Raw genomic sequence first — 26,722 nt, 5'->3', positions numbered from 1 at the left:
GATGTAACATCTGGAAACGAAATGTTTCTTGAAAAATTCCAATCTATAAACCCATAAACTGAAACTTTTGCAACAAATCGTAATCTAATTCGTAATACAAATATATTTATCCTAATCATTTCTTGCAAAAGCCAATAAAACGTATGTACATTCGTAACACATTTGCTTCAAAAAATTCCACCTAGGAATAAATAATACTCGCTACACGATTTCCTCAAATTCTAAATTTAAATATAAGAATGTTACATAAACGTCGAGTATTCTCATAAGAATACCCTCGGAAAGAACGAGTCGCAACGACGAAAAGGTTTGAAGCTAAAATAGGCTTAAGTAATATATAGTTGTGATTACCAAATGTTCATGTTACCCCGTTAAACGTTGAGAATACTTCGAACATTTGAGATACGGATCGATCTCTCTTTTTTTTTTCTTGTTTTCACTAAAACGAAACAGTTGGATATAGTTCGAACTCGTAGAAGGACGTTGCGCGTGTGAGGACGTACTTTACGGCCAGTTAAAGCAGATAATACCCATGGTCAGGCGGCGTGAAAGGGTCATTAAAGAGGAGTACCTGTTACTCGAGCCATTCTATGAACGACGGATCTGCAAAGGCATTCTTTTAACACCTTTTGTAATCATAAACTCAGGTTTCTTCACTTGGAACAGTTTCCATTGAACTTCAAAATTCAGAAGAATATTAAACTCTAAAAATGAAAGCTAGAAGATTTCTGTTTCAGTATTTTGGTGCAAAGAAGGTTTCACTTTCAAACTTTGCGTTCGAAAATGTGAAATTAAATGGAAATTTAATTTCTAAATTTTAAATCCTTATTTCCAAGAGGGGCTTTCTGGAACTTTCCAAAAATCTATTATTTCATAATTAAGATCAGGTGTAAAAATTTCTGGATTAAATTCTCTACGTTGTGTAGTTGTATCGATGAAAGAAGTTTCAAAAAGTAATTAAAAAATAATTATAGACAAAAGTTTCGACTCTTCGATTAATGTATTATAACGAGATTCAAGTATTTTTCTCTGTCTTCTATCAATGCAAGTCTACTTTTATCATTTCGAGACATTTACGTATTGTGTACATTCTTCGTGTTTCTTTATTATATTTCTTATATCACAAAAGACGTTTATGCAATTTCACTTTCAAGACTGAAATTCCGTATTTTATTATTAAAATCGCAACAAAGAATTGTTTAAAATTAAACTTCTCTGATTTATTATCGATTAATGTTTCACTTTTAACGTTTTAGTTGTATCTTTAGTAATAATAAAATCGCGAATGAAGAAATTTTAAGAAGCGCTGCTTCAGATTACTCTCATATATATAAAAGAAGTGTGAAACTGTGAACTGGAAACGTTCGAATCATTATGTAATTAAATATATAATTGTTTCACGGCACTTTTCTCCGCGCTGGACCATTTCCAAATTAGAAAATCTCCCATTCAATGTCCTCACCGTGGAGATTTATTTAATATCTGTCACGTAACGTTCAACAAAAATGTGAAAGCGGTTATTTCCGATTGCAAATGAGTCCAGCGACAGTTTCGGAGCTGGAAAAAGGCTCAGGAACTCGTCCTCCCTGTTTGTTACAATTCTAACAGCCGTTAAATCGTGAAAGGTTGGTTCGTGACCGTAATGTTGAAGCAAACACACACACGTCGTTAGTGCCCTGCCACGGTTTTCACGTTTGCCACCGCGTTCACGTTGCGACGCTGTTTAGTATGACGGACAAACTCCAAATGGCAAAAGAACTATTGCGGAAAAAGATCGTCCACTCCCACGATTCCATCGTAACCGCTTTTCGCGGCCAATTTCCGGCTTACAGCGATTTCTGATACGAGATATACCGAGTTCCTTACTTCCTGTACAAGTTTCCCGTTTTTTTAAAAAAGATCACGCGCCAAATAAACGTTTCGTGCGACGCTTTAACACAGAACAAATGTTTTCGGTTTTCTAACTCTTTGAGATTGGTTGTTGCATATATGACATGTTGCATTTTTATAAATTAGTAAGAATTTAAAGCTGTAGTATCGTTAACGTGTTCACCGTCACGCGAATTTTATTATTTTGCCTATGTCACTGCGCTAGATTCCAATACGTCACATCACGACAACCAATTATCGAAAAATATTGCATCGTATCTTCGCACGTCATTTTTCTCAATGTTACACAAAGGATTCACATCGTTGAGAATTGTCCGGTCTGTGAAATTTATCTTATTTTAATCGTTTTAAAAAATTTAATAGTAGAATCGACGTGAGTCGCCGATGACCATCGTGTGGCAATCAACGCCTTAAGGAAAATCGCGTCGGTTCGTCAGGCTCCAATTCTCGTTCCTGAGATTAGTCGCGATATCACGAAATAGTTCGCAACTGGGATACATCGTAACATGGGATAAGATAAATATTCATGCAATGTTCGATGCATATTCAAAGTACCATTATGGGGAGAGCAATGCTACGCCTGGGTCGCTGGTAACCTACCGAAACTTTAATGTAACGTAGCTGTCGGAAACATCCGGGCAAAGTACAACATGAAACGCGAATAACAAGAGAGAATATACAAGAGAGAATCTCTTTGGAAAAATACTATATTTCTTGCTAAGTTTGTTTACCGAAGAAACAACGAAGTTTTACTTTCTTTTCATTTAGAGAAATTTCTCCAATAACGTGTTTGTCTACTATCTTCGAAATATTATCGAGGTAAAGTAAACAGGGGAAAATTACGTAAACGCTTTCATAACGCATACTGACACGACTATTGCAGTCGGTATTTTATGAGTTTCGACGAAATAGAGAGGCTAACAGAATGGTGGACAGTGCATCAGAACAGCAGTACGATACTTTGAAAAGTTTTAAGATTAAGAATATTCTAGTTTGGACAGCTCTCCTAGGACAATTCGTTGTTCCGTATTTAGATTTTGCAGTTTTTAAGGATAAAGGATAGTTTTATGGAACGTTGAGCGAATCGTCTGACACACCCGAAATTAAGAAATTTTAAGGACAGTTGTACCGATTGGAAATTGTATAGATAATAACGTAAAAAGGAAAATCCTACGAGTCGGAAATTCGAAAAGAGTGTGAAAGGATAAGATAATGTCGTGATACGTAGATCCATAAAAATTTGAAAAGAGCCGAGTGAATGAGTTGTCATCGTTTAGTGTAAACCAGAACAACCAGAAGATTTTATGAATTAACCTTAGACAGTGTTGTAGAGAATTACAATTGAATTATAATTACAAAGTAATTCAATTACATCATATTCAATTACGTTGTAGTTCAATTACACTCGTGATTACAGTAATTAGTAATTAAATCAGTTGAAAAGTTTAAATTATGTGAATTACGTTGTTTTAATCGCTTCGTACTTGGCTCACTACGTAATTGAAGTATAACATAATTAAATTGCGTAGTAAATTACGGTGTAATTCGATTAGTACAACCGTGAACCTAAACTACTAACCTGTCGTCTGTGAGTTGACGGCCTCTCGCCTGATATCGTAAATAACAATGTTACCAGCAATCTCCTCTCTGCTTCTCTCAGTAGCTTCTTATTAAGTTCACACCTACGCATAGTATTTCATTTTTCTACTACCCTTATTATTTGAGAAATTATCGTGCTGCGTAGTCTATGCAAGGAAGAATTAATGCTTACGTAATAATAACGTACACTGCTTTTTTTTTTAAGATTAACGAACACTGCTTATTACGCCAAGATATACGAAAAATATAAACAGGAAAAATTTTGAGACAAATCAATAACCACAAATCCCAATCATACCACAGCGTCCAGAAAAATTTATATTTTACCTGTGGAAACGACGCACATGATGGCAAAACACACAGTTTCAGTTTATAATATACAGGATAATATAATATAATATATATTATATTATATTTATAATATAATATAACAGGAAGCGAGATCGAGTTTCATTTTAAAATATCTTCTTAATGTTCCTTAAAAACACATCTCGTAAGGATTTCACACATACGCAAACGAAGTTTCGATTAGAACGAAGTATGTGTTTCGTTTCGTAATCTGAGAGACGGAAGGTTAGTAATCATTCTCCGTTGCTTCCCCCTAATTCTTTGCACTCCTCCAGCACTTCGCACCACCGTCGATTGGTCACCGTTCTGATGCAACTCATTGTTTACGAGCGACATTTCAATACAATCGTGTGAGAACTCGACGAAACGTGGGGAAGAAATGTCTCGACGTATCCTTGGCACACCCCGATGCACCCAGCGTTTACAGAAGTTAGACACTTGCTCGTACGAGACCGCGTTTAACTTACAACGAACCTAATTGCTATTTGACATATAGACACACACAGTGTCTCAGACTTTAATAAATAAACTTCAGAATCTTACCAGATCAGATAGGAAGATTATTCTAAACAGATAATTTGAGGAATTATAGGCAGCTGTGATCTCGCGTTGCTCGCAGCATATTGTTTGTAATTGCAGGTATCTTGGAGTTTTTAAAGAAGCAAGTTACTTCGAAATTGTTCAACCAACAATCGACTGGTTTAAAAAATCGAACATGTCTGTCAAAATATAAAGTTTACTCGATAAGAAAATTTTCTAAATTATACAGGGTCGCACAAACTGCTCCCATAAAACTCGAGCAGGTCGAGGCAAAGGAGTCCATTGAACTTTCGTCGGCACATACGCCCTACCGTATATAAACGAGCATTCTGTTCGCTGGATGAAAGAGGGAAGATCGACGATCTTAGATTAGAAGACATTACGTCGCATCGGATTGCTATTTCGTAACGCGTAATACAGTAAGCAAGTTAAAGAGAAGATACAAAGTATCGTCGTGCGAATTCTTCTTCCTGAAACAGAATTTGTTCATCGGAGAGCAAAGAGCAGGTACGCGCTTGTCATTCCAGAGCAGTAGAGCGATGGAAACGGAACTTGGAATAGTTGACGCGATCACATTTGGATTTCACACCGCGTGTTCCAGAACGAACGAGAGTGAAACTTATTTGGTTGAATAACCGTGTCGTAACTTACGAGGAAGCTCCTATTTTCGATTTCTTTTTCCACGTTTTCCTCCGCTTCTTAATTTTTCCTTACGCTCTCAAAGGTGTGGCACACCGTCCAACAGCTAACCTGTTGTTTTTATGGCTAACATCGAAGTTAGCAAACGTCTGAAATAAATATTATTATATCGCTTTTTACGCTGAACATACGATCTTGGGAGAATGATTTTCTTGCGAGATTAGTGACTGAAATTTTGTTTATTCGTACTAATCATGAATCGTGACAAGGGATAATTTTTTACCCTCCTAAAGGAGTCAGTGTCGAAGAACTAATAATCGTTGTTTTCAGGGAAAACTAATCGCTTGAAAACAACTATCGATGCATGTTAGACGACACTCTTTGTAATACAGACACAATTCTGAAAAAGTGATTCTTCCTGAGTCAATGGCGGTTACAATTTTTTCATCTATGCTAAACTTCACCTATCGCGACGAAAGAATAATACTCTATTGTTAAAACAAAATTGCACATTATTTTCTGCAACAAGGAAATAATGAAAAACAAAAAAAGAAAGGAAAGCGACGTTCACGAGTATTAAACTCGTCTATTTCTTTCATCTTCCCTCAAAATTATAATGCTTGCAAATTGGATGGTGAATCATCCGGAAGTTACGAGAAGCTTACGAGCGACCACAAAATTGCTCGTAAATTCGTACGTTGCAAAATCGGTTTATCGAGTCACGCGTTGCCGGCTCGCGATCTCGTTTCTCAGTTTTGTCGGTTAATTTGCGCAACTATGGCCCCCTTTCGCCACATGTCTACGTAATCTTTTGATTATCGTTTAATCTACGTTGTGTCCATCCTTCGGGTTTTTGAAAGTTTTTGGATCTTAGTCGGTTAAGAACGTAGAAACTTTTTATGAGCACATTATGTATATCATGTGAAACGTTTCGTGATTTCGTTAATGTAACTGTAACGAGGCTCCACTATATCCAACTGTATTTTCTGAATATGTACTGCAAACAGTTTTGCTACATTTTCGTTACGAGAAACACCTGCGAGTAGCCATAAAATCGTCAAAAAATATCGAATAGAGAAACGTTAAATCATATATCTACGTGTATCTAAATTAATTTCAATCGTTCAGTACAAATTCTGTATTTTATAGAAAAAAATCGACTGCACAGCTAAGTATACAATTTTGAATAATAATAATAATAGTAGATTTTACATTCAGAGACACTGACCCTTTGAATAATCAACATACTGAATAAACGAACAAAGATCACGTACAGGACAGTATGAAGCTTTTACGCAAATTTAATTCTTCCTACCTAATTTACCAAAATAGTATTACGTTCATAATATTTCACACTAAGACCTACCGATTAAATAACCGCGAAGAATTATTTTGCACAAATTTATTTCTTTTTCCCGAATTTACTAAGATGCAATATATTATGCTCGCAACATTTTACATTAAAAACTATTAATCCTTTGAATAATCGATACTTCCAATCAAGTAATATAAGTTACGTATGGCGCACAAAGTTTCTAAAAATCGCTAGAAATACGAATACCTAACAGCGTGAAAACAAAAATTTCTAATCCTGAGGAACGATCCTGTGTATCGATCAATGCGTATTCCATCAATTGATAAGAACCTTCCTTATCAGTGGATAAGGTAACGACCAAACGTTAGGAAAACGTCGTCGTGCAAAGCTATTTCGCGGGCGAAGGATTTTCATCCGCGGAAGCAGAATCGTGTCTCTGGAGATTATAGATAAACAGAATAATAAGGTGAGATAGTAGACGATTGCAAAGTCCTGTCTCAACAGACGTGGGAACAGGAACGTGTAAACACGTGGATCTCTATGCCGGCTCTTTGCTCGTTCCATTTTTTCCTCCCTACCTCTCCTTTCGGCTTCGCGTCTCTTCGTCTCTTCGTGTCTTCGTGTCTCGACAACGCCCAATCGGGAATCGAACAAGTTGCGCAACAAGAGCGCTAAGACTGTGTTTCGTTATTATTTACTCGAATTAATTCCAGTTAAGAACATATATGTTCCGGTGATTATGAAATTAGCCTAAGTCAAAAATTAAAAAAAAGAAAGGAGTTTTATCACGTATTTTGCGATGCGTTTATCTACGTTACAATGACCTGAAACCATCTTCGCAAAGTAGTAGAAATTGTACCGTTGGATTGAGTTGGTTGTTGCGGCGTTAAAGAGAATTCAGCTCGTGCGTCAAAAGCGAAACTTTAAATATCTGGAAATATAATTTTTAAATATATGTAAGGATTAGAGCGATCCAAATTGGAACTGGGGATCATTATAACGTGGTACGAGTTCCAAAATTGTGTAAATTTATACCAAATTGAAGTTAAGCAACTAAATAGAAATTTGATATTGAAAAAGAAATTAATCTCTCGTATGGAGCTCGTAAAGACAGTTGTCTATAAAACAATCAATTTCATAAAGAGTGTTATTATGAAAAAATACATGTTAAACCATAAATATTTTTATTAATTTTATAATTATATAGGGTTGTTTCTTAACAATATGAATTTGATAAATTGTTATCTACATATTCCAATATTACTTGTATATTTCTAAAATGTTCACGATAACAGGTTTTAGCTTTGGTTAAGTTTGAATTCGAGTATTCTTTCGCATAAATGTATTCGCGACCACGGCACAGTCTCTTCGCAAACGTGCAAACAGAAAACAACAGGAAGCGTACTAGTTCCATTTCCTATCAACTCCATTATTCTTCTGCGCCATTAATTTGACGGTGAAGGCGTAACAGAGGATTACGAAGGTGTTGAAATCCAAAATTGGAACGACGCGATACGCAAATGATTATAGCGTAGACGTTCGCATCACGAAGATTCAATAGGTAATGTTCAACCGTCACAACCGTCGTAAGACAAATCTTAAAAGTTATGGTATAAAATTTAACGTCTTTAATTAAAATAACGTCGTTCCGAGTAACGATTATAAATGATTAAAATCTCTTTGATTACCAGTGATCATTATCGACGACGAAAATTTTATTTTTGTTACGAATAACAATCATCGATGACGGAAATTTAATTTTTATTTGGTGCAGTCAAAAAAGTATGTTAATCATTCATAATGGTTGTTCGTATTCGGAACAAGTAAATATAAAGAAATACATGCAGGTATATTAGAAATCAGAGAAATAAGTATATACTGTGTGGTTAATATGTTTAAACGTGAACATAGTTGCAAAGATTACAGATCACGCGATACATCACGAAAACAATTTCGAGATCACACACGAGACGTAGATTCGACAAGCGGTGGGAAACTAGCAGTCTAACGAGGTCAGCTCGCATGGTGCTCCTGTGTGATCCTTCCCAGAAACCGCCACACCCTTTACGAATCACGAGATACACGATTCACGCTCCACGCTCGCAAGGACGATGCCGTCGTTCCTTCCTCGAGAGACCGAGGCTTTTTTCCTTTCCACGAACTCGTGAATCACGCTACTGTCTTATCTTCTCACACGTCTATCCATAGCGAAAGGCGTTAAAAGATACCTGTTGCTCTAGTCTAAGTGTGTGGAAATTGAAATAAAAATTTTCCGTTGCCAGAGCCCCGTTGTATACTAATTTCGAGACAGCACAGAAGGGATTGTTCGATTTGGATTTAGAACGGTTGTGAAATCAGAGCTTGGTAATAGTATCTTCGTGGTTGAAACGAACGGAAAATTTTAGTTTTCGGACGTTGGATTTGAGATTTCTTGAAATTTCAGAATCTGAAAGTGCAAAATTTGAAATTTCAGAATCTGAAAGCGCAAAATTTGAAATTTGAGAATCTGAAGTTGCAAACTTTGAAATTTGAGAATCTGAAATTGCAAAATTTAAAATTTGAGAATCTGAAATTGCAAAATTTGAAATTTAATAATCTGAAATTGCAAAATTTGAAATTTAAGAATCTGAAATCGCAAAATTTGAAATTTGAGAATCTGAAATCGCAAAATTTTAAATTTAAGAATCTGAAAGCGCAAAATTTGAAATTTGAGAATCTGAAATCGCAAAATTTGAAATTTAAGAATCTCCATTTGAAAGCTACCAAAGTTTTCGGTGCAGAGAGACAGAAAAGCTTCGTATTTTTTATTTTCTAAATACCTATCGATCACAAAGTTTCGAATTAAAAAGCCTTTAATTTCAAAATCTTCAGTTACAAAGTCATCGGTTTAAAAATCTAAGGTTGCAAAATCTCTAGCACTTAAATTTTATAGAAAGCTTCAACTTCAAAAACTGAAGATTTAAAAACCTCGTATTTCAGATTTCAGATTTTTAATTTCAGATGTGATGTATCGAATTTGAAAAGAATTTAACCTATTCCATATATTTATAATACTTTCACGCTTCTCAGTTTTAGTATTCCTATCTATGTTTCATCCTTCGATAACAAATCGATATTTCCTTGACGCTTTACTCGTTATAATTACAAATTAGAAACGGAACTCTTTCGCCTTCAAGGATTCGTCGTACTCGAATGAAATACTCGCGACGTTTTTCCAAGAAACATAACTGTTCGTATAGCGTAACATCCTTATACGACTCTTATAGTAGAGAACACGGTAAATGGTTCAATGTCGATCGTAAGAAGGCTCGAGTCATTCAAGTATAGTGCAACTGTAACGCGTGTGAACGTAAGGCCTCTTATGCTCCCACTTCATTACGCACCTAGTGTTTCAGTGAATGTGTATCTATGCGTATAAAAAATATCGACTGGAACAATTAATTATTTCTTGATAAGATAAATATTTTCTTTGACTATGAAATATGAATACGATGAGAATTTTCAATATGAAAAATGAAAGTTTTAATTACAAGTGTCTGTTGTTGTTTAATTACGTACCGCTTAATTATTAAGTTATTTGATAATGAGTTTATCCTGAAATGTTACGCTATTGCTTCGTAGAGCGAATGCTGAACTGAAAATCCAATTTTACTTTATACTAATTATATGGATTATCTTACGTTGTAAGAACGGAAAGTACGGTGTAATTTACAAACGAAACAAGTTGGGAGCGATCACCAGCAAAATAGACATCTGTGATACTATCCATACTAATATAAGTATAATACAAAAAGCTTCCTTCGGAAAAATCTGGCAACATTCTTATCGCAATAGTTGATTCCATTTCATCAAGCACGAATTTTCATCCTTTTCGAATAACTTTCTGTCAAATGCACAACAAAGAACAAAGTAACACGATTTAATTCGATAAAGAAGTTTTTTGGGGAAATTTTGCTATAGCGTATATGACTGATATTCTCAATGTTTGGAAACATGCGAGTCTCGCGTCATGGATGTTTTAATCGATTCAAGAACGCCGTATCTTTGATCGAAAGCCGCTAAAGAAATCAAATTATCATACAGCTTCTCTTAAATAAATTCTTAACAGAGTTTTATTTTTCCTTGATAATGCGTAGATTAATGTTTCTTTTAATTATCGGTGACATTATCTACATAATTTTTACATTAGAAGGTAGATCAAGTATAAATTATAGTAAGAAATTACAGTAATTTTAAATTAAAATACATTTTAATATTCAGTATATTTTTTAATACTTGTTTTTGCGACATTTTAGCGAGATATCTTTATATGAATAGTAAACAAGTAATAAAATACGATTTTAAATTAGTTATCTTGAGAGAGAAAAGGCGAAATTCTGTCTCTTAAGAACATATAATGACTCTATTAGTTCATATTCAAGATGAATTTCATTATATCTTTTGCGTCTACCACATAATAAGAAAATTAGAAAACCTTGAAAAATCAATACAGCTAGGAATGTAAACTGTGTAATATAATTATTAAAAACTCATAGATTTAAATCTGCTTTAATATTTTGAATCAGGCATCCTGAAAAGATCGCCTTACGCGCCTTGAAATTGCATTTTCTATTATTTGCCTCGGTTTAGCGCAAGTTTTATACTTTCTTGCAAAACGATCGTTTCGCGACTTCTTTCTACGCGGCTTTCTATACACGGCACGCATCCGACGTTCAAAAATAGTTCCAAATGTATGTACATTCCCACATAGCCCAATACATTCGTTCGACTCGGTTAATAAAATCAATTCGATTGCTGAGTAGTACCAGCAGAAAAATATACCAACTACAAACCGTTCAGATCATTTATCAATTCAATTTCCAAGCCAAAAGTGCCTTAGTAATCAAACGCAGACGGCGAAATCCCAAATTTCTGCTCGAACATCTCTATCGGACGAAATCAAACGGAACTATATAATTCCTTGACATTAATCATCGACCATTTCCTCGCCATTGGCCCTTCAATGGCGCGAATCGGCGTCCATCAGCGAATAAACTTCCTTGGTCCTTTGTGTTCTTGACCGCGTATACACGCGCGCAACATTGCACTAGTCTAGAACGTAGCGTCAGGTTCTACGTTCCCTGATCGAGGGAAAGTGGCGGAAGACAAGGTTGCGTGTGCACAAAGATGAGATCTCAGATTTCGAACAACACGACGCGCATGGAATCAAGAGATATAGCGGAATCTAAAAGGGAGTGAGGATCGAAAGGGAGAGTGGATTTTCAGGGGAGAGGATCATTAGATAGGAGGATGTTGGAGGATAAAGGGACATGATGCCACTATGTTGGATTAGGTAGAGCAACCTGTAGGATCTGACAACAAATTGGGCAATGGCAAGTTTGGTATTTGTAGATGTTGATTATAGGAGATTTTAATTATTGGGGATTTGATTATTCGGAATTTCTAAGTTGTCTCGCTTGCTGTTTTAAAGATTTGAGAAATTTCTCAATTGTCTTGAATTGTGTCTTTGAATTGCTTTTGAAGTTTTCATAATGAGTTCATCGGGTAGAAGAGCGGAAAAGAAACGAAATTAACTTGTCCTGTCGTTAAAATCACAAGCAAAAGACGACGATGTAGAAAATATTAGCATACTGTTGCCGTTCACCGGAGAATTGTAATTCAAATTACGTTATTGACTGTTTTCATCGAACAAACGATGAGACGTAGAAAACAGAGAAGAAAACGTTAGGCTCATAATTAACGTACATTCGCATGCTCTTTAGCCGTGACGCTTCGAGCGAAGGGTCGGTTTCGAGAAACGGGTATTAGCATAATAAAAGCAGAAACGGGAGAACAGTTCGTAGCCAGCGAGGCGGATACGTTTCATGCGTGTTTGGCCTGTACACATTGCGTTGTGTTGCGTTGCTTGTTGCTCGTATCGCGATTCTATAATCATGTTCCGTTGCCTGGTGATTGCAGCGTTTATGGCAGTACGGGGACGCCAAGGAAGTGATCGGACCCCTCCGTGTGGTGCATCGCTACGTGAACATGGTGGAACAGACGGCAGAATACTACAATGAAACCACCAGAAGAACCGAAACTGTGAGTAGTTTTCTCTTACTTCCCTTTATTTTAGAGTTTTATTAAATCTCATTTGTTCTTCCTTCTTTCTTTTTTTTCTTTTCTTTGAGAAAAATGAGAAGGTACTTGAGGATTTCTATGTTTGGACAATAATCTACGAAACCTTTTTGCACACTGTGAGGAGACCGTTTTTCGTTACAATAAAATGCTACGAAATTTCAGTGTAAAATCTCTGCAAAATTAATATGTTCTTTGAATCTCATAATTCTGTGTTAAATTTCTCGAGCTTTCGTCATAAAAGGGAAATTTCTTGGAAGACAAATTTTGTTCGTAGAGGTAGAACACTCTGTATGTGTATGAATATTATCAAGTCTGATAAAGTAGATGTTTCAGCCCTTTAATTATCTTTGCAAAAATATAAGTTTACATAGACGTGCATTCATCCACGATATAATGTTAAATAATTTGTAACACGGTAGAAGGACTTTGAAAAATGATAATTTTCAGCCTTTAAGAACCTTCGTTCAGTCTTCAGGGTCAATTAAGGTCAAAAATCAAGGTCAATCAATACAATTGAAACTCTGAATCGAATTCTTGTTCGTCGTGGTTTCTTTGAAAACAATTATCACGTATTTCCTTTATCTTTGTTTCCCCGAAAATAAACATTGCATATTTTTATTTTAATACGCGTACACATATCGGGAGGAACAGAATCAGAGTTCATAGGCTCGAACGATTTTTTGAACGTTATTTACGAGTTATAGAATGTTACGATAGGTTCGTGGATGTGAACCAGCGATGGGATACAGTTTTGCGGCGGGAACGATCGACGGTCCTGGGTCGTTCTCGTTCGAACAAGGCACAACCACCGCGAATCCCATGTGGAATGCAGTCAGAAACCTCTTAGCAGCTCCTACGACTGACGATGTGAAATGTCACGGTGCAAAGCCAATTCTACTTGCCACTGGACGCGTAAGTTTACATATGTGTCGAAGAATATTATTACAAGATAGTGTTACAGCGTTTAGGAAAAAAATAATCCTTATTCGAATACGAAAATCTTTCTTAAATAAATTTCTAAAGATCGAGAAATTAAAAAAAAGAAAATCGTCGCCGCAATTTGTAAAATACTAAAGAAATTAATTTATCGTTCGTTATGTTCCAATCGGACACTGTTCGCTCCAAAGTTGAATTTTTTAACATTGTACCTTAATACTTTTTGACGTAAAATATTCCGAAAAATTTATATATGTAAAAAAGAATACATAATTCCATTCGAAGAAACAAACACGACGCTCGTGTAGCCTCTAGCATTCGCCTATAAAATTATGTCCCCAATCAAACCATCCAACTTTTATCTGAAACATTATCCATTAAAATTATTTCTTATACGGTAACCAAAGTGGTTGTAGTTACGTGCTTCTCTCTATACATCTATAAATCTTATTTCTTCGTCTTTCGACGATTCTAAAGTTTTTCAAGATCCCCAGGTTCGTCTGTTTAATTTCCAAATGATTTGAACAACCTTCAGATGCATATTCCGTACGACTGGCAACCGAAAATCGTAGCGACGCAGGTCGCGTTAATCGGTAACGTTGTCATCGCTGGCGTGCCAGGAGAATTCACAACAATGTCCGGAAGAAGATTGCGAGAGGCTATCAAAACGGTCATGAACGATGCGTCCGACGACGAAACGTCCGTTATAGTCGCCGGCCTCTGCAATACCTACAGCGATTACATCACTACGCCGGAGGAATATCAAGTAACTCGTAGATCATCCTTATCGTTTCCTTCCTATGATTTTAGAATAATTTTCCATCCCTTATGCCATCGATATTTAATAATTTGTAGATCCTACAATTTCTAATTTAAAATTACGTTCACGCTCGTAACAAATATCCGTTTCATTTATGATAAATAGATTCGAATAAAAAGGAATTATTACATGGAGCGTTAGATTCGAAGCGGTGAATATTGACGTGAAATAGTATAATTTACGAGTAGTCTGCAAAGGATGAAATGTTGCATCAAAATGTTGAACAATATTTAAGCTTACATTAGAATCTTTACCTTTCTATAATTGTTCTTGCTTCGTGATAAATAAAATTAAATAGAAAAATTTGTTAAATATATATCTAAATTAATAGAAAGTCAACTAATATAAGAATTTATTATATAAACTTATCGAAACACTATAATTTAAGATTTGCCAATGATTTCTTTGTTTAATCTTTTAGATCCAAAGATACGAAGGTGCGTCCACGATATTTGGGCCCCATACCCTAACCATTTACTTAAAACAATACCAAGAACTCGTCACGTCCGCCATTCTTGTAAGTATACCGTAAATATCTTCCTCCTCCCCCCCAAAAAATGTTATAAATTTTCTTTAAACAAATTTAGCTTATATGCACGCTTTCTAGTAACGGTAGTTTTAATATGATCTTAGAAAAAGGATGTAGATCCTGGTCCAACGCCTCAGGATCTAAGAAAGAAGAATCTTCTCACGTTCGTCACTCCTGTTCTCTTCGACACTCCAAAATGGGGCAAAAATTTCGGTGACTGTATTAAACAACCGCCGAAACTCGCCAAACCAGGCGATATCGTCAGTGCAGTATTCGTAAGTATATTAAATATTGATACTAATTTTGTTAAAATGACACGAACGAAATACTCCGTCATAAGCTCGGAACGCAAACTTTGAAAGGGAAAATTGAAAGAGAGATTTGGCAACAAATAGGTAGATAAACAGATTTGCAATTGATTCGAATTTCCACATTATTAATTTTCCAGACAACAGCGTCCAAATATGGAAACTCAAAAGACATCACGTGCTGGACTCGTCCCATCTTTTCCAAAACATCTAAAGACACTATCATATTTGTAGCTAACAAATAAGGAGGAACACATTGCGTGTTAATCTGAACAAAAGATTGGGCTTATAGTACATCTGCTTATGAACTGCATAAGAAAAATTGATTGCAAATAACTTAGTAGGGAGTAAAAAAATCTTTGTTAGAATAAGCTTCAAATTGAAAACTTTTACAATTCGGAGTACTCAATTTGTAAAAGATAAAGCTTCGCGAGTTCAAATCTTGAACTCTAAAAATTGGTATTCCTAACTCTTTTAACTTCTACAATCTTCAATGTAGGATGCTGCAAACGATCTAATTTTGTTACTATCATATAACTTGTATTACAATCGTTTGTTGATTTTGTACATTAATATATTTCATATTTGTCAGGTCAGGATCCACATTTTATAGTATTCTAAATTTAAAGATCACTCGTAATAAGTCTAATTTAATTATTTATTCTCAGAATAAATACTGTTTTCATATATTGTGTATATTGTACGTGCTAGGGCGTTGACAAATTCCATAATCTTATTATTCATGGAGAAAAAGGAAGAGATACGTGGCAAGGAATTCTGTGAATATTACGTCTCATAAATCTGGTCTTATTTTCACCAGGTTGCTGGCCACCCACGTAACAACCTGATGACAGAGAGGTCGTATCTGACGATCGAGAGGCTAACCGACGATGAGGTATGGGTGCCAGTTGCCACTGATGCCAGTTGGGAGACTAGGTATGTATATATTTTCATCAATTTTCATTTTAAATACTCAAACTGACAAATACGAAAATTTATAACTAGGCTGCGGATATTTATGCGGATTTTAACCTAATATATTACGTTTTAACCAAACAATCATAAAACATTTTTTACCAAAAACAAGATATTCTCTAATTAAATTAGTTGATTTAATTTATAAGAAATTTAGTGGTCTCCGACGAATGCAGCACGTGATCGCTTCGATTTGGAATAAAATATATAGTATATATACTAACATACAGTTATATTGTATACGGTGTTAAAAAGAGAGTATTCATGTGTCAAAATGAAAAAGAATTCAGGAGGAATATCTTGGAAAATGATGACTCTTTTATCGTTAAGATTCTCTCTGTATGTTAGACAGCAAACGTGCTTTCACTTATTTATAGGCAATAAATTTTAGCAGTTACGTGACATGTAATAATATTGATGATGTGAAATCAATAGTACAATAACTTTCTCGTCCTATACTATGAAAGACTCGATATCCTATATAATACGTAAGATAAGAACAAACGAATCTCGCAGAAGACAAATTGGTCAATTTCCACTTTTTACAAGTTTCTCAATTTAATATTTCATTTTTGAAAAATGAATGACTCGTTTCTATAGAGTTTATTACAGTAGCGATAGCGTAAATAATCGTAAATTTCAAGATTAATTTTAAAAGATAATATTTTCAATCGCAATTTATCTTTATGTTTTTGTCTATGTAGTCAATCGGTATAGTCTCTGAACTACTCAGATTATTAAACGTTAGACTGAGGATTCTTACGCGTTTATAAGAAATTTAACGATGCAAAGATATACAGAGCACACGAAACACAAAAAATTCCATTTAGTTCTATTTTTTTAAATTGTATTCACGAAGATGCGAATTTCCATAAATATCCGCACGATCAATTTGAAGCATTCTTAACCAAAGCAACGTGTTAAAAGTCAGTACCTAGTTCGCTAAACTTCACCCATTGTCATAGTTACCTCAAGCGCAAACCTGGACCACTTTGAAATTTCCCTCTTCGAATCTTATATTAAATCTCTCTCGTGCAATACTAGAAAAAAAGTTAAACTCTCCTTTCGACGAACGAAAGGAATTTTAATACGTCGAGAAAAATCTTTGGCATAAAATTAAAGCAAAGGATTCTCATATTCTTTCCTCCGGTATGAGAGATTTTTTAACTATATAAAAACACGACTATATCATAAATAATTCAAGGAAAGTAACACACTATTTTCAAACATTTCGTATAACAAAAAAAAAACATAGGAGGTCCCCCATAAATCAATGATAGCCGGAAAAATCGGTGCGAGAAATGACAAAGGGGGAGGATAAGAGTATCGATCAGCCACGAGTATCAGGCTCTGACCATCAGACAGGCGAATAATAACGATATTTCTCCCTCCGTTTGCTTGCTGTATCATCCGTACAGGTTCCAGTGGCAGAGGACGTCGATGGTTCTCGGTTCCAGTCAAGTGACCATTACGTGGCAGGTCCCGGAGGACATCAAAGCTGGTGAATATCGTATTAGGCACAACGGATACTACCGTTATATCCTTGGTGGCATCTTCCCTTACTACGGCGTGTCCAACCACATCCAGGTAAATTAAGTACCTGTTGTGAATGTTTGATATCAAGGCTCATTCCCCCTAGTTTCTTCTTTTTTTTTTTTTTTTTCATTTATCCGTTTCTTATAATTGAAATAATAACGCAAGCTGTGCAATTTTTTAGCATATAATTAGTTTACCATGTAATTAATTAGTGGATGCATTTTCTGTGATTTTTAATGTTTCTTTGTGGTTCTTGCAGATTTCTTTTATTTTTGCGGGAGGAGGGATTTTCGTATGTTCACTTTGCTATGATTTTTAATATTCCATTACGTTTTGTCTTTTCTCTACTTTCTGTTGCTTTTTTCTTTCGACTTGTCAATGTTTAATTCAACTAATTTATATTCATATTTGTATCTAAATTGAAGTCACTCTTACATGGAACTTAGGTTTAAACTGTACTTTAAAATCGAGTTACATTCGAAAACAAACGTTTCGTAAATCGCAACGAGAGATAAAAAGATTCTCTCCTCCCTGTATAATAATTTCGACGATAGATAATTTTAATAATTTCATTCAAAATCCTATTTCACATTTGTAAACTTATTACACCCAGTTACGTGACATTTTCCGTGGACCATTTCAGGTTATACCTAGTGGCTTGAGCTGCTGCAAAAGGCTGTACTACGAATAACCACGCCATGATATTTCAGCCCCAAATGAAAATGCTTACGCTTAATTCACCACTGAATGTAGGAATAATTCAACTGTGAAGGCCATACCTATATCGCTATTTTTAGTTTTGTACAGTGCTGTACCATAATAATATACCGACGTGTGATCTCTTTAATATATAGATATATTAATATTGAATAGAACGTAGAATTAGCTTTTAATTAAATTTAATTAACGAATCAACGTGATCGCGAATAAACGGATAATTTATACAAATACCTACGTGTAATTTATTCATTTTTATTATATTCACGGTAGAATTTCGTTTGTCTGAATGAGCAATCTATGTATAATTGAATAAATAATCGAACAGTTCGTATGATAAAAATTCACGTGAAAATGAAACGATTCAATATTGTATCTTTTATAGTGCACTATTTTGTATTGGTTGTATTAAGCAATTCATTTGTGCCAAATACTAGTTACCTAGTGATTTCTGAATCGTAAAAAAACTGTGATCAATTACAGACTGTTAATGAAAATATTATTTCAATAACTGAAGTTCAGATAAATGGAATTCTATTGTATGTAAGAATTCTTACAGATCAAATGGTAAAGAGATGAATGGTGAAAGAACGAATGATGAAATTAATGGTCGTAAAAGGCTGTCGAGAATACAATCTGACAAGATTTCTTCATTAATTTTTATCGATTCGATTCTTCTTTATTAATTTTAGAATATATATACCAGCAGCTGAAAATTTTACATCATGCTCCGATCGAACCTGTATTGAATAGCATACTCTTGACAACTTTCATAATTTCAATTCGAAATTAAGAATCATAAAATTGAAATTAAAATTCAGAATTCATTATTAATAGTAATCGATGTTCTAACATTTTTTAGATTTGAGAATACTGAATTCTACATATATAAACATTTCTGTTAATTTTAACTCATAGCGATATATCTAATTTTTCACCTATAGTGTACGTATACCGTTTTACACCGATGATTTATTCTATAATTTTATATCATTGGGAAATGAAATTGTATATGTATTTGTTTCTTTTTTCATTCACGAAGAAAAATAAAGAACAGGATAGAAATATCAGAGTGTACTTTCACTCGATGAGTACAGAATTTAAAAAGTTTTTGCGGGAGAAGGCAGATTTACAACACGACATTTGAATTGGTAAAGTTTTCCCCGTTTTACGATATCTCCTACACATGAAAATGTTGTTACATATACATTTCCATACTGACGACGAAGGGGAAACGATGCTTTCTGCGTAGAAAGCCTAAACTCATCTTGAAGCTCCCACGAAGAATTGCTTTGTACTCTGAAGTTCAAGGCCACTATATTTCGGTAGAATTACGGTAAAACTCAAGGTTGGTATTACATTCTGTTATTTAACGTTCTGCGTCAATTACACAGTTCGATAATTTATTATCACTGTATTCGGTTCTATAAGTGGTAAATATTTTGACGATATGCTTAATTAAATCATAACAAGTTTCTAACGTAATTCGTTAGTATCAGAAACTTATATTGATGAAAAAACTGACTGAGAATGTCACCGAAGAAGATATTTGAAAGTAGAATATAATATTACCTAGACAAAACTCATTTTTAAGTAGAAAGTACGAAAGTATTTTAAGAAGTATTTAAATGAATCATAATCTACAAAGAATATTCAAAAGTAGAGCAGGAGTGTTACTCGAACAAAGTTACAATTTTGTTAAAAATTATCTTATATGTAGTAAATACTAGATATGAAAGGAATTTAAAATTACAATTATCAAAATTAAGGTTTTTTAAGAAAAGAAGTACGCGAAACGATAGTCAACGAAATTTAAGAGCAGGATAAAAATACTGTTTATGTAATATTATTATTTAGATAGAAATTATTTTATGTTTCATAAACAGTACAAAAAGGACAACAAAATTAAGACTTTCCGGTTGTTAAAACATTATAAAAGAAATACCCCAATATTTCCCAGTTAACTGAACTTTATCTTCGTTTCTTGCAAAAGGCCACAGTTCAGTACACATAACAACCTCGCTGATAATAACTGTGTAAGATTAGGCAAAAATAGCCAACGAGGTGGCATACGAAACGTCAAGTACGCATTTCACATATCTGCAACCTCAAGATCGATACAGAAATATACACGTGAATTGGTAAAGTGTCTCAATGGAAGCCACGTATGGCACGAAAGTAGAGTGCTATACGTATACAAAATTTCATAAAATAAATTTCTCGAAACGAAATTCAATTCGCGAGAACGAAGGGGGAGGAAGCTCTTTCCCAGAGAACGAATTAATTAAATTCATTTGGTTGAATCTTACGTAACATTCCATATTCCAAAGAAAGCAATTTCAGCGAAACGTCGAACTTGATCCTTTCCGTTGCGAAACAGTATCAATATCTTTTACTTCGCATACAAACTAGAATTTCAATCTGTGCTTTTAAATAAATTGATTTGAGATAGCGAGAAATTACTTCGATCGACCTTTCGATAGTTTCGATCGGCTCCTCCTACGAATTATACGAGTGAATTTGTGTATTAAAAGAATGGTATTAGTTTCTTTAACGATCAGTATAATTGAAAAATGCGGTCCAAAAAGCACTGGCGTCTTTATTTATTTATTTTTTAATTAATACTGGTATAATTGTCAATCAAGTTTTACCAATAGAATCATTGTCATGGTGTTTAATGCCTTTGTGATATTTGTAAAATATAAGTACGTATTAGTTGCACAAAATATCTCGTGATTTCTAAATCTATTTTCAGATTTCTTTGGAACGTTGCCGATAAAATCATTATAGGTTCGTAACGGTGCTAATGGAATTTTTAAACCACTCGGAAATGTTTATGGTATCCGAGTGAAAATATTTCGAGATCAAGCGACGATAATTAACGTCTAGAAGAATATAGGATATCACTGTAAAAACGAGAAGCTGTCAAAATAAAAGAAAAATCCGATATACGTAGAGTTCAAAGAACGGGAAATGGCCACACGAGTACAAATGACCAGGGCACAAAAAGATTCTGAACCGAACATCAATGTGGTTCGTTAACGGGTCTCCTCGCGTGAAATGGCCAAACCGAGAAAATAACATGTGGTATAAAAGTGCGTTTAACGAGGAATGCGGTCGGCAATCTGGATTATCGAAGCATGTAAAACTGCGGAACTTGTTTCACGAAAAGATTCAATTAAATATGCGTCCGGAATCAACCGAGTTATTTTTCGACTGAAAAATAATACATACGGTAATTACAGTAAAGTAATAAAATGAAACAGCTTCTTCGCTTCATGTTCCAGAAACGACATTTAAAAGAAGTTTAACTAACATTATACGCTACGTTCCAATACCACAAAACCACTCTAAAATTGTCAATGCTTCCAGACAAGAGCGTTCCTCTCTTATTCGAAATCCAATTTTACTTGCAATTAAATTTGTTTTAATGCTGTCTTGATTAAATATGCTGACAGAGATTATAAATCGATCTATAAATCAACAAAATTTTCTGTCATTTGAAATTCAGTTTTCTCTTTTATATTTACGATTTCATCTGCAAGTCTATTTCACGTAAGATTTAAAATCCATTAGCACACGATCTCATTTAAAATTGAGTATCCATATAAATACGTATAGTCTAATGTTTAACATTTATTATTGTAACCTGAGACGCTAAAATATACAAGGTGCCAATTATCTACTCGAAAACCGTGATAGTTCTAACATTGCGAAAGTGTGTCAATTACGGAGGTCCTAGGACAACACGAGCGAAGAAAATTGAAAAGTTTAGCACCACCACGAAGAACTTTACAAGCTGTTTATTACGTCCACGAACAGCTTGCACCAACCAATCAGTCAGGGCATTTTCACAGTCTCCTTCGAGAAAAAACGTTAATATCAAGAATACATCTGGTGTCTTGTCGAACTTACATGTCCCGCATATCTAAAGAAAGAAAAAAAGAGCTGACAAGTACGCGAAACATCATAGTTGTTTTACCAGACGTTATTTTATAATTCGATAAACGAAAGGCTCGAAGATGTTTGAAGATAATTTAAACTTCTTCCAATAAGACAGCCGTGAAAGCAGTTTCGTATATAACTGAATTTATTTATTATTATCAAAATTTTACAAATTTCAAGTTACAAATTACCGATGTAAGATAGAGTCCTTTACGTAACAGTAACGAGTTTGCTAATAATACAAATAACATTTTACAAGTTAATTTAATTAACGATGAATAGACGGTATATTAACGAATAATTTTACAAACTACACGGTATACATTTCCAAAAAGTTTCTTTGCAAAGGAACGTCAAAATTATCCATAGCGACGCCATCAAAGTACTGTTGGAATACAAAGAAAGGGATAATTACATAAACTAATACTTATTACTGCTATTTATATATTTAGTTACATAAACGTCCAAGCTGATATTTTTCCGTTACAACAAAGATCTCTCTAATCCACAAAGCAACAAATATTTTCAATTTCAAAGCTACTACATCCAAACTGAGAAAAGGAACTGGAGAAAGAGTTTAATTACACGACATAAACTACAGCCAACAACTTCCTCGACGGTAAAAATGCTTGTCTCGTGCCATTTCGCCTTCCATCCCTCTACTACTTGCTAGGACCGTGGCGTGAAATGCCGAGAGCCCAGTAAAACTACGAATTAAACTTCAATTTACTTGAACCGAAGCTCAACGAAGCATAAATCGAGTAACCAAGAGGGACTTAGAAACAGCCACGAAGCCACTAGTATAATTCGTATCGACGAGTTCGCAGACCACTAAACAGCGTCCAAAGAGAAAAGGAAACAGGAGAAGCTAGAGAATACGGAGAGAAATGTCGCCATCAAGGTGTTAAACGACGCGTTTCGAATTCGACACTTGCGAACAGGAGCTACTTGCGTGGGGAATAGCGGAGACTCTTCTTCTTCTATGCTGAAGGAAGGTAAGAAAAAAGGACGTGGAAGATAAAAGAATGCGAACAAGTGAAATAAAAAAGCGAAGAAGGATGGTAGAATGTGGAAAAGGGCTGTTTCCCGCGCGAAATGAAGCGAAGATTTAGCAGGGGCTGGAGAAAAGGATTGGTTGAGGTTGTTGTGGAATCCAAGGTCGCGGGACCAACTGCTTCTAGACGACTGCCACCGCAATGACGAAACCACGCAACGAAATACGAAGGAACGTATACAGTGGCTAGTTTGATGAATTTAGCAAATACAGGCGCAACATTATTACTTTATCGAAGATTAACATTTAATATCGTATTATATTAGAAATATATAAACGTTAATATATTAGTAATATTTGAACACGTTTTCTTGTTCGTATAATATCGTGCACCGATGCACGAATTTACAAATTAGGTTCAACCGGTACCAACGACGCGATGACTCTTTTCCCGAACTGTGTACTTACCTGACCATTGTCACTTAGCCTAGAATTAACATCAGAAGAAAGAATAGAAATAGAAAGAAGGCTATTTATTCATTGCGAATCTAAGTACAAGCAACAGCACTCTGCTGTAGAATCCAAACGGTTAAAAATGAGAAAAATCGCAGTTTCCTACGACTTTCAGCCTATAACTCTAATAAATTTACATCTCTTAAATCTAAATCTTTATCCAATTATTAGTAGACTGCAGGTACTTCCTAACACGCGCATGTACAAATTCATATGTTTGCAAACGCAACTATGAAAATGAAATCTAAGCCGAGATTTATTCTCCCATTTATAATATGTTAGAACGGTATTTATTTCGCGTTAGATATTTTAATATTTCCTCATCTTACGTGCATTCTGTATATTTTCGTACCTTAAAATTTCCGACAGGAAAATAAGCATCCGCAACCTGGTTACTGTAATGCATAGTTTAAGTATATTTACTACAATTTATAATTTAAGTCTGCGTTCAAACTGAATCCGCTGACGCACACTGTCGATTAACTCAAATAACGATCTATTTTCCTAGAAGAGTTATTAATATTTATAGGTGACTTTGTTGCATAGCGATGACCGAACAGTATCCAGACGGAAGTGTAACAATCTCATTTATTACTATTAGACATGTGTAAATAGCGTCGGAACAGAATTAGCTGAATGTTCAGTAACGTTATTAACTGTCGTTGCCAGTCAAAGTAATTAGAATCACGGGATCGCGCAAAAGTAGCTATGATCTTTTTATCTCGCGCTTCTGGAAAGCGTTGTTAATTGATAAAAATAATAAGCAATGTCGCGTAATGTATTTCGTTTATGACGATTACTTTGTTCTTTGGTGTCATTCTACTACACTTTCGCGTAATTGGTAGAACAGTAGCACGCTATATATCGATTTTATCGATTATAAGAAGTTTAACAATCGTATAATTATTAAAATTATGATACTGCTTTTATTCGTATTTTCACTTAACTCGATTAGTAAAAACTTGTAGCTAAAGAAAGATTAAGATAAAGTCACGATTTTAAGATAGTTGTAGATAAAGTTAAATTGTACCAAAAGTTTAAAAATATAGATAAATCGTTATTCGATAAATAATTCTGAATAATTGTTGTATAAATGTTAAAATTATAGATGACAGATTAAACTGGAATAAAAAGATTTGTATGCTGTCAAATGTTAAAATAAATGTCCATTCGTATTCATAAAGGTTCAGCAATTTATAGCAAAATTTTTTAAATAAAAGCCAACCTTATATATCTCGACTTTTATTTGTTTTGTTGTTTTTTTTTTGTATCGTGTTTTCATTTTTTCTAAAAAAAAACCTCTATAAAATTCTCATTTCATCTTTAGCTTAATTAAATTTAATTAATAAGAATTTGAATGAGAAATAAAGCGTGCGAAGATTTAATGAATTTTTCCAGTTCAACTTAATTTAATAGATAAAAATTTGCGCGTACGGTAAAATTTATCACGTTTTAGGATAATTAAAATTTGTCTATATGAATTTGTGCAATGCACGTCAAATTTTCATTTTTACAATATAGTAATTTAATTAACTTTATTATTTAATAACCTAGACAGTTTAAAATCTCACAATTTAATTAAATCATCTCGGACGCTTATACGTATATTCTTAGAAACATAAACATTGTTATCGCTAAATCATGCATATTCTTTTGGAAGACTTCTTTTTACCTGGAATTTCATTTCAACTTTTAAAAAATTTGTTAAATTCCTGGAGGATGATACCTAAGCAAATTTCGTGCCGTGAATTTTATCTCAGTTTTAAAAGCTTCTGGGAAGAGGATTGCCAAGCACATTCGTCTCGAATTTTATTTCGATCTTGAAGAATTTGAGAAACGGGAATTGTCAAAAATTCGTTTGATTCATTTCATTTTCTGAAGATTATAAATATTTCGTGGAACTTTAGAATTATTTATAGAATCCCTGAGCAATTTAGCGGGGGATTTATTTTTAAATAGGACAACAATATTACATCATATTATAAAGAAAACGACTGTCCCGCCTGCTGGGTTCGTGAGAAGAAAAACGTTTGGTAACGGAATTCTTGGTAGAATAGGCTTATAAACAGAAAAATATCGAATGAGGTATCGATGGAACAGATCAGTCAGGAGTTAATGAATCTTAAGGAAGCCTACGACTTTAGCATCGGGGTACTTGACGTGACAGTCTCGGAAAGCCAAGCAGTTCGATGATTTCGCGAATCGTTGCACCCTCGAATTGATCACGTCGGAAATAGAAACGTCACACAAGCAACGTTTAATCCACTGAATTAGTTGGCTCGACTTAAGAGCCGAAACATCTATCGATGTTTGCTAAACTTTAAAAAGAACTTTCTTTTTGTTTTGCTTCTCCGAATTTCTTGCTTATCTTGTTACTCCTGGAGTATTGAACTATAATTTTTTCCCACTTATTCGTGTTATCATTTATTTAACGGAGACGAGACCGAGACGTAGCTGCAGTGCATCAAATATCATGGAAACAGTGTCTGACTGCAATTAGAGCGATCATTGTTAGATGTGATGCTCGTGTTGCTGCAGGAGATCAGCATTTTGAACGGTATCTTCATCCATTAAATAGATGATAATACGGATAAATAAATATAAATAAAAAAACGAAAACCTTCCTGCTTCTCTTTTCGCGACTTTCTCCAAAATGAAGCAAAAACGAGCGATTCACAAAATGATTTTCTTTTCTTATTTTATCGGCCTTCTGCGCGCCCACGAAATTTTGCCATTTAAATTGAGAATGTCCTGTATATTACTTGATATAAATTAAACAATACACGCGTATGTCAACACGATATCGTGCTTTATCGAGCTGCTGATTAATTCAATCACAAAATAATACCATTTAATATATTATTCGATCTAATTATATTACCATTATCGATTAACTTATATTACGTATTACGTGTACACTTGTACCACATGAGGGGACTAATATTTTCTAATTTATTCGTTGATACCATTTGAAACACACTCAAAGAGAAAGAGAGAG

General features: G+C 34.4%; 1 protein-coding gene across 2 annotated transcripts in view; it reads left to right on the top strand.

Moving 5' to 3' along the window:
- LOC132914303 (neutral ceramidase) overlaps positions 1-18,503 on the top strand; it is a 46,848-nt gene extending 28,345 nt beyond the window's left edge. For both annotated transcript variants that reach the window (XM_060973297.1, XM_060973298.1), the window contains exons 8-15: positions 12,290-12,412; positions 13,169-13,363; positions 13,923-14,153; positions 14,629-14,724; positions 14,841-15,011; positions 15,865-15,980; positions 17,438-17,606; positions 18,199-18,503. In XM_060973297.1, coding sequence (XP_060829280.1) covers positions 12,290-12,412; positions 13,169-13,363; positions 13,923-14,153; positions 14,629-14,724; positions 14,841-15,011; positions 15,865-15,980; positions 17,438-17,606; positions 18,199-18,246 — 1,149 coding nt within the window. In that variant the 3' untranslated portion in view covers positions 18,247-18,503. The remainder of the gene's footprint in view (positions 1-12,289; positions 12,413-13,168; positions 13,364-13,922; positions 14,154-14,628; positions 14,725-14,840; positions 15,012-15,864; positions 15,981-17,437; positions 17,607-18,198) is intronic.
- The last annotated feature ends 8,219 nt before the right edge of the window (positions 18,504-26,722 follow it).

The sequence above is a fragment of the Bombus pascuorum genome, chromosome 14 (genome assembly GCF_905332965.1).
Source record: "Bombus pascuorum chromosome 14, iyBomPasc1.1, whole genome shotgun sequence".
NCBI lineage: Eukaryota > Metazoa > Arthropoda > Insecta > Hymenoptera > Apidae > Bombus > Bombus pascuorum.
Note: the sequence above shows the minus strand (reverse complement) of the source record. Positions and strands in the feature narration are given on the sequence as shown.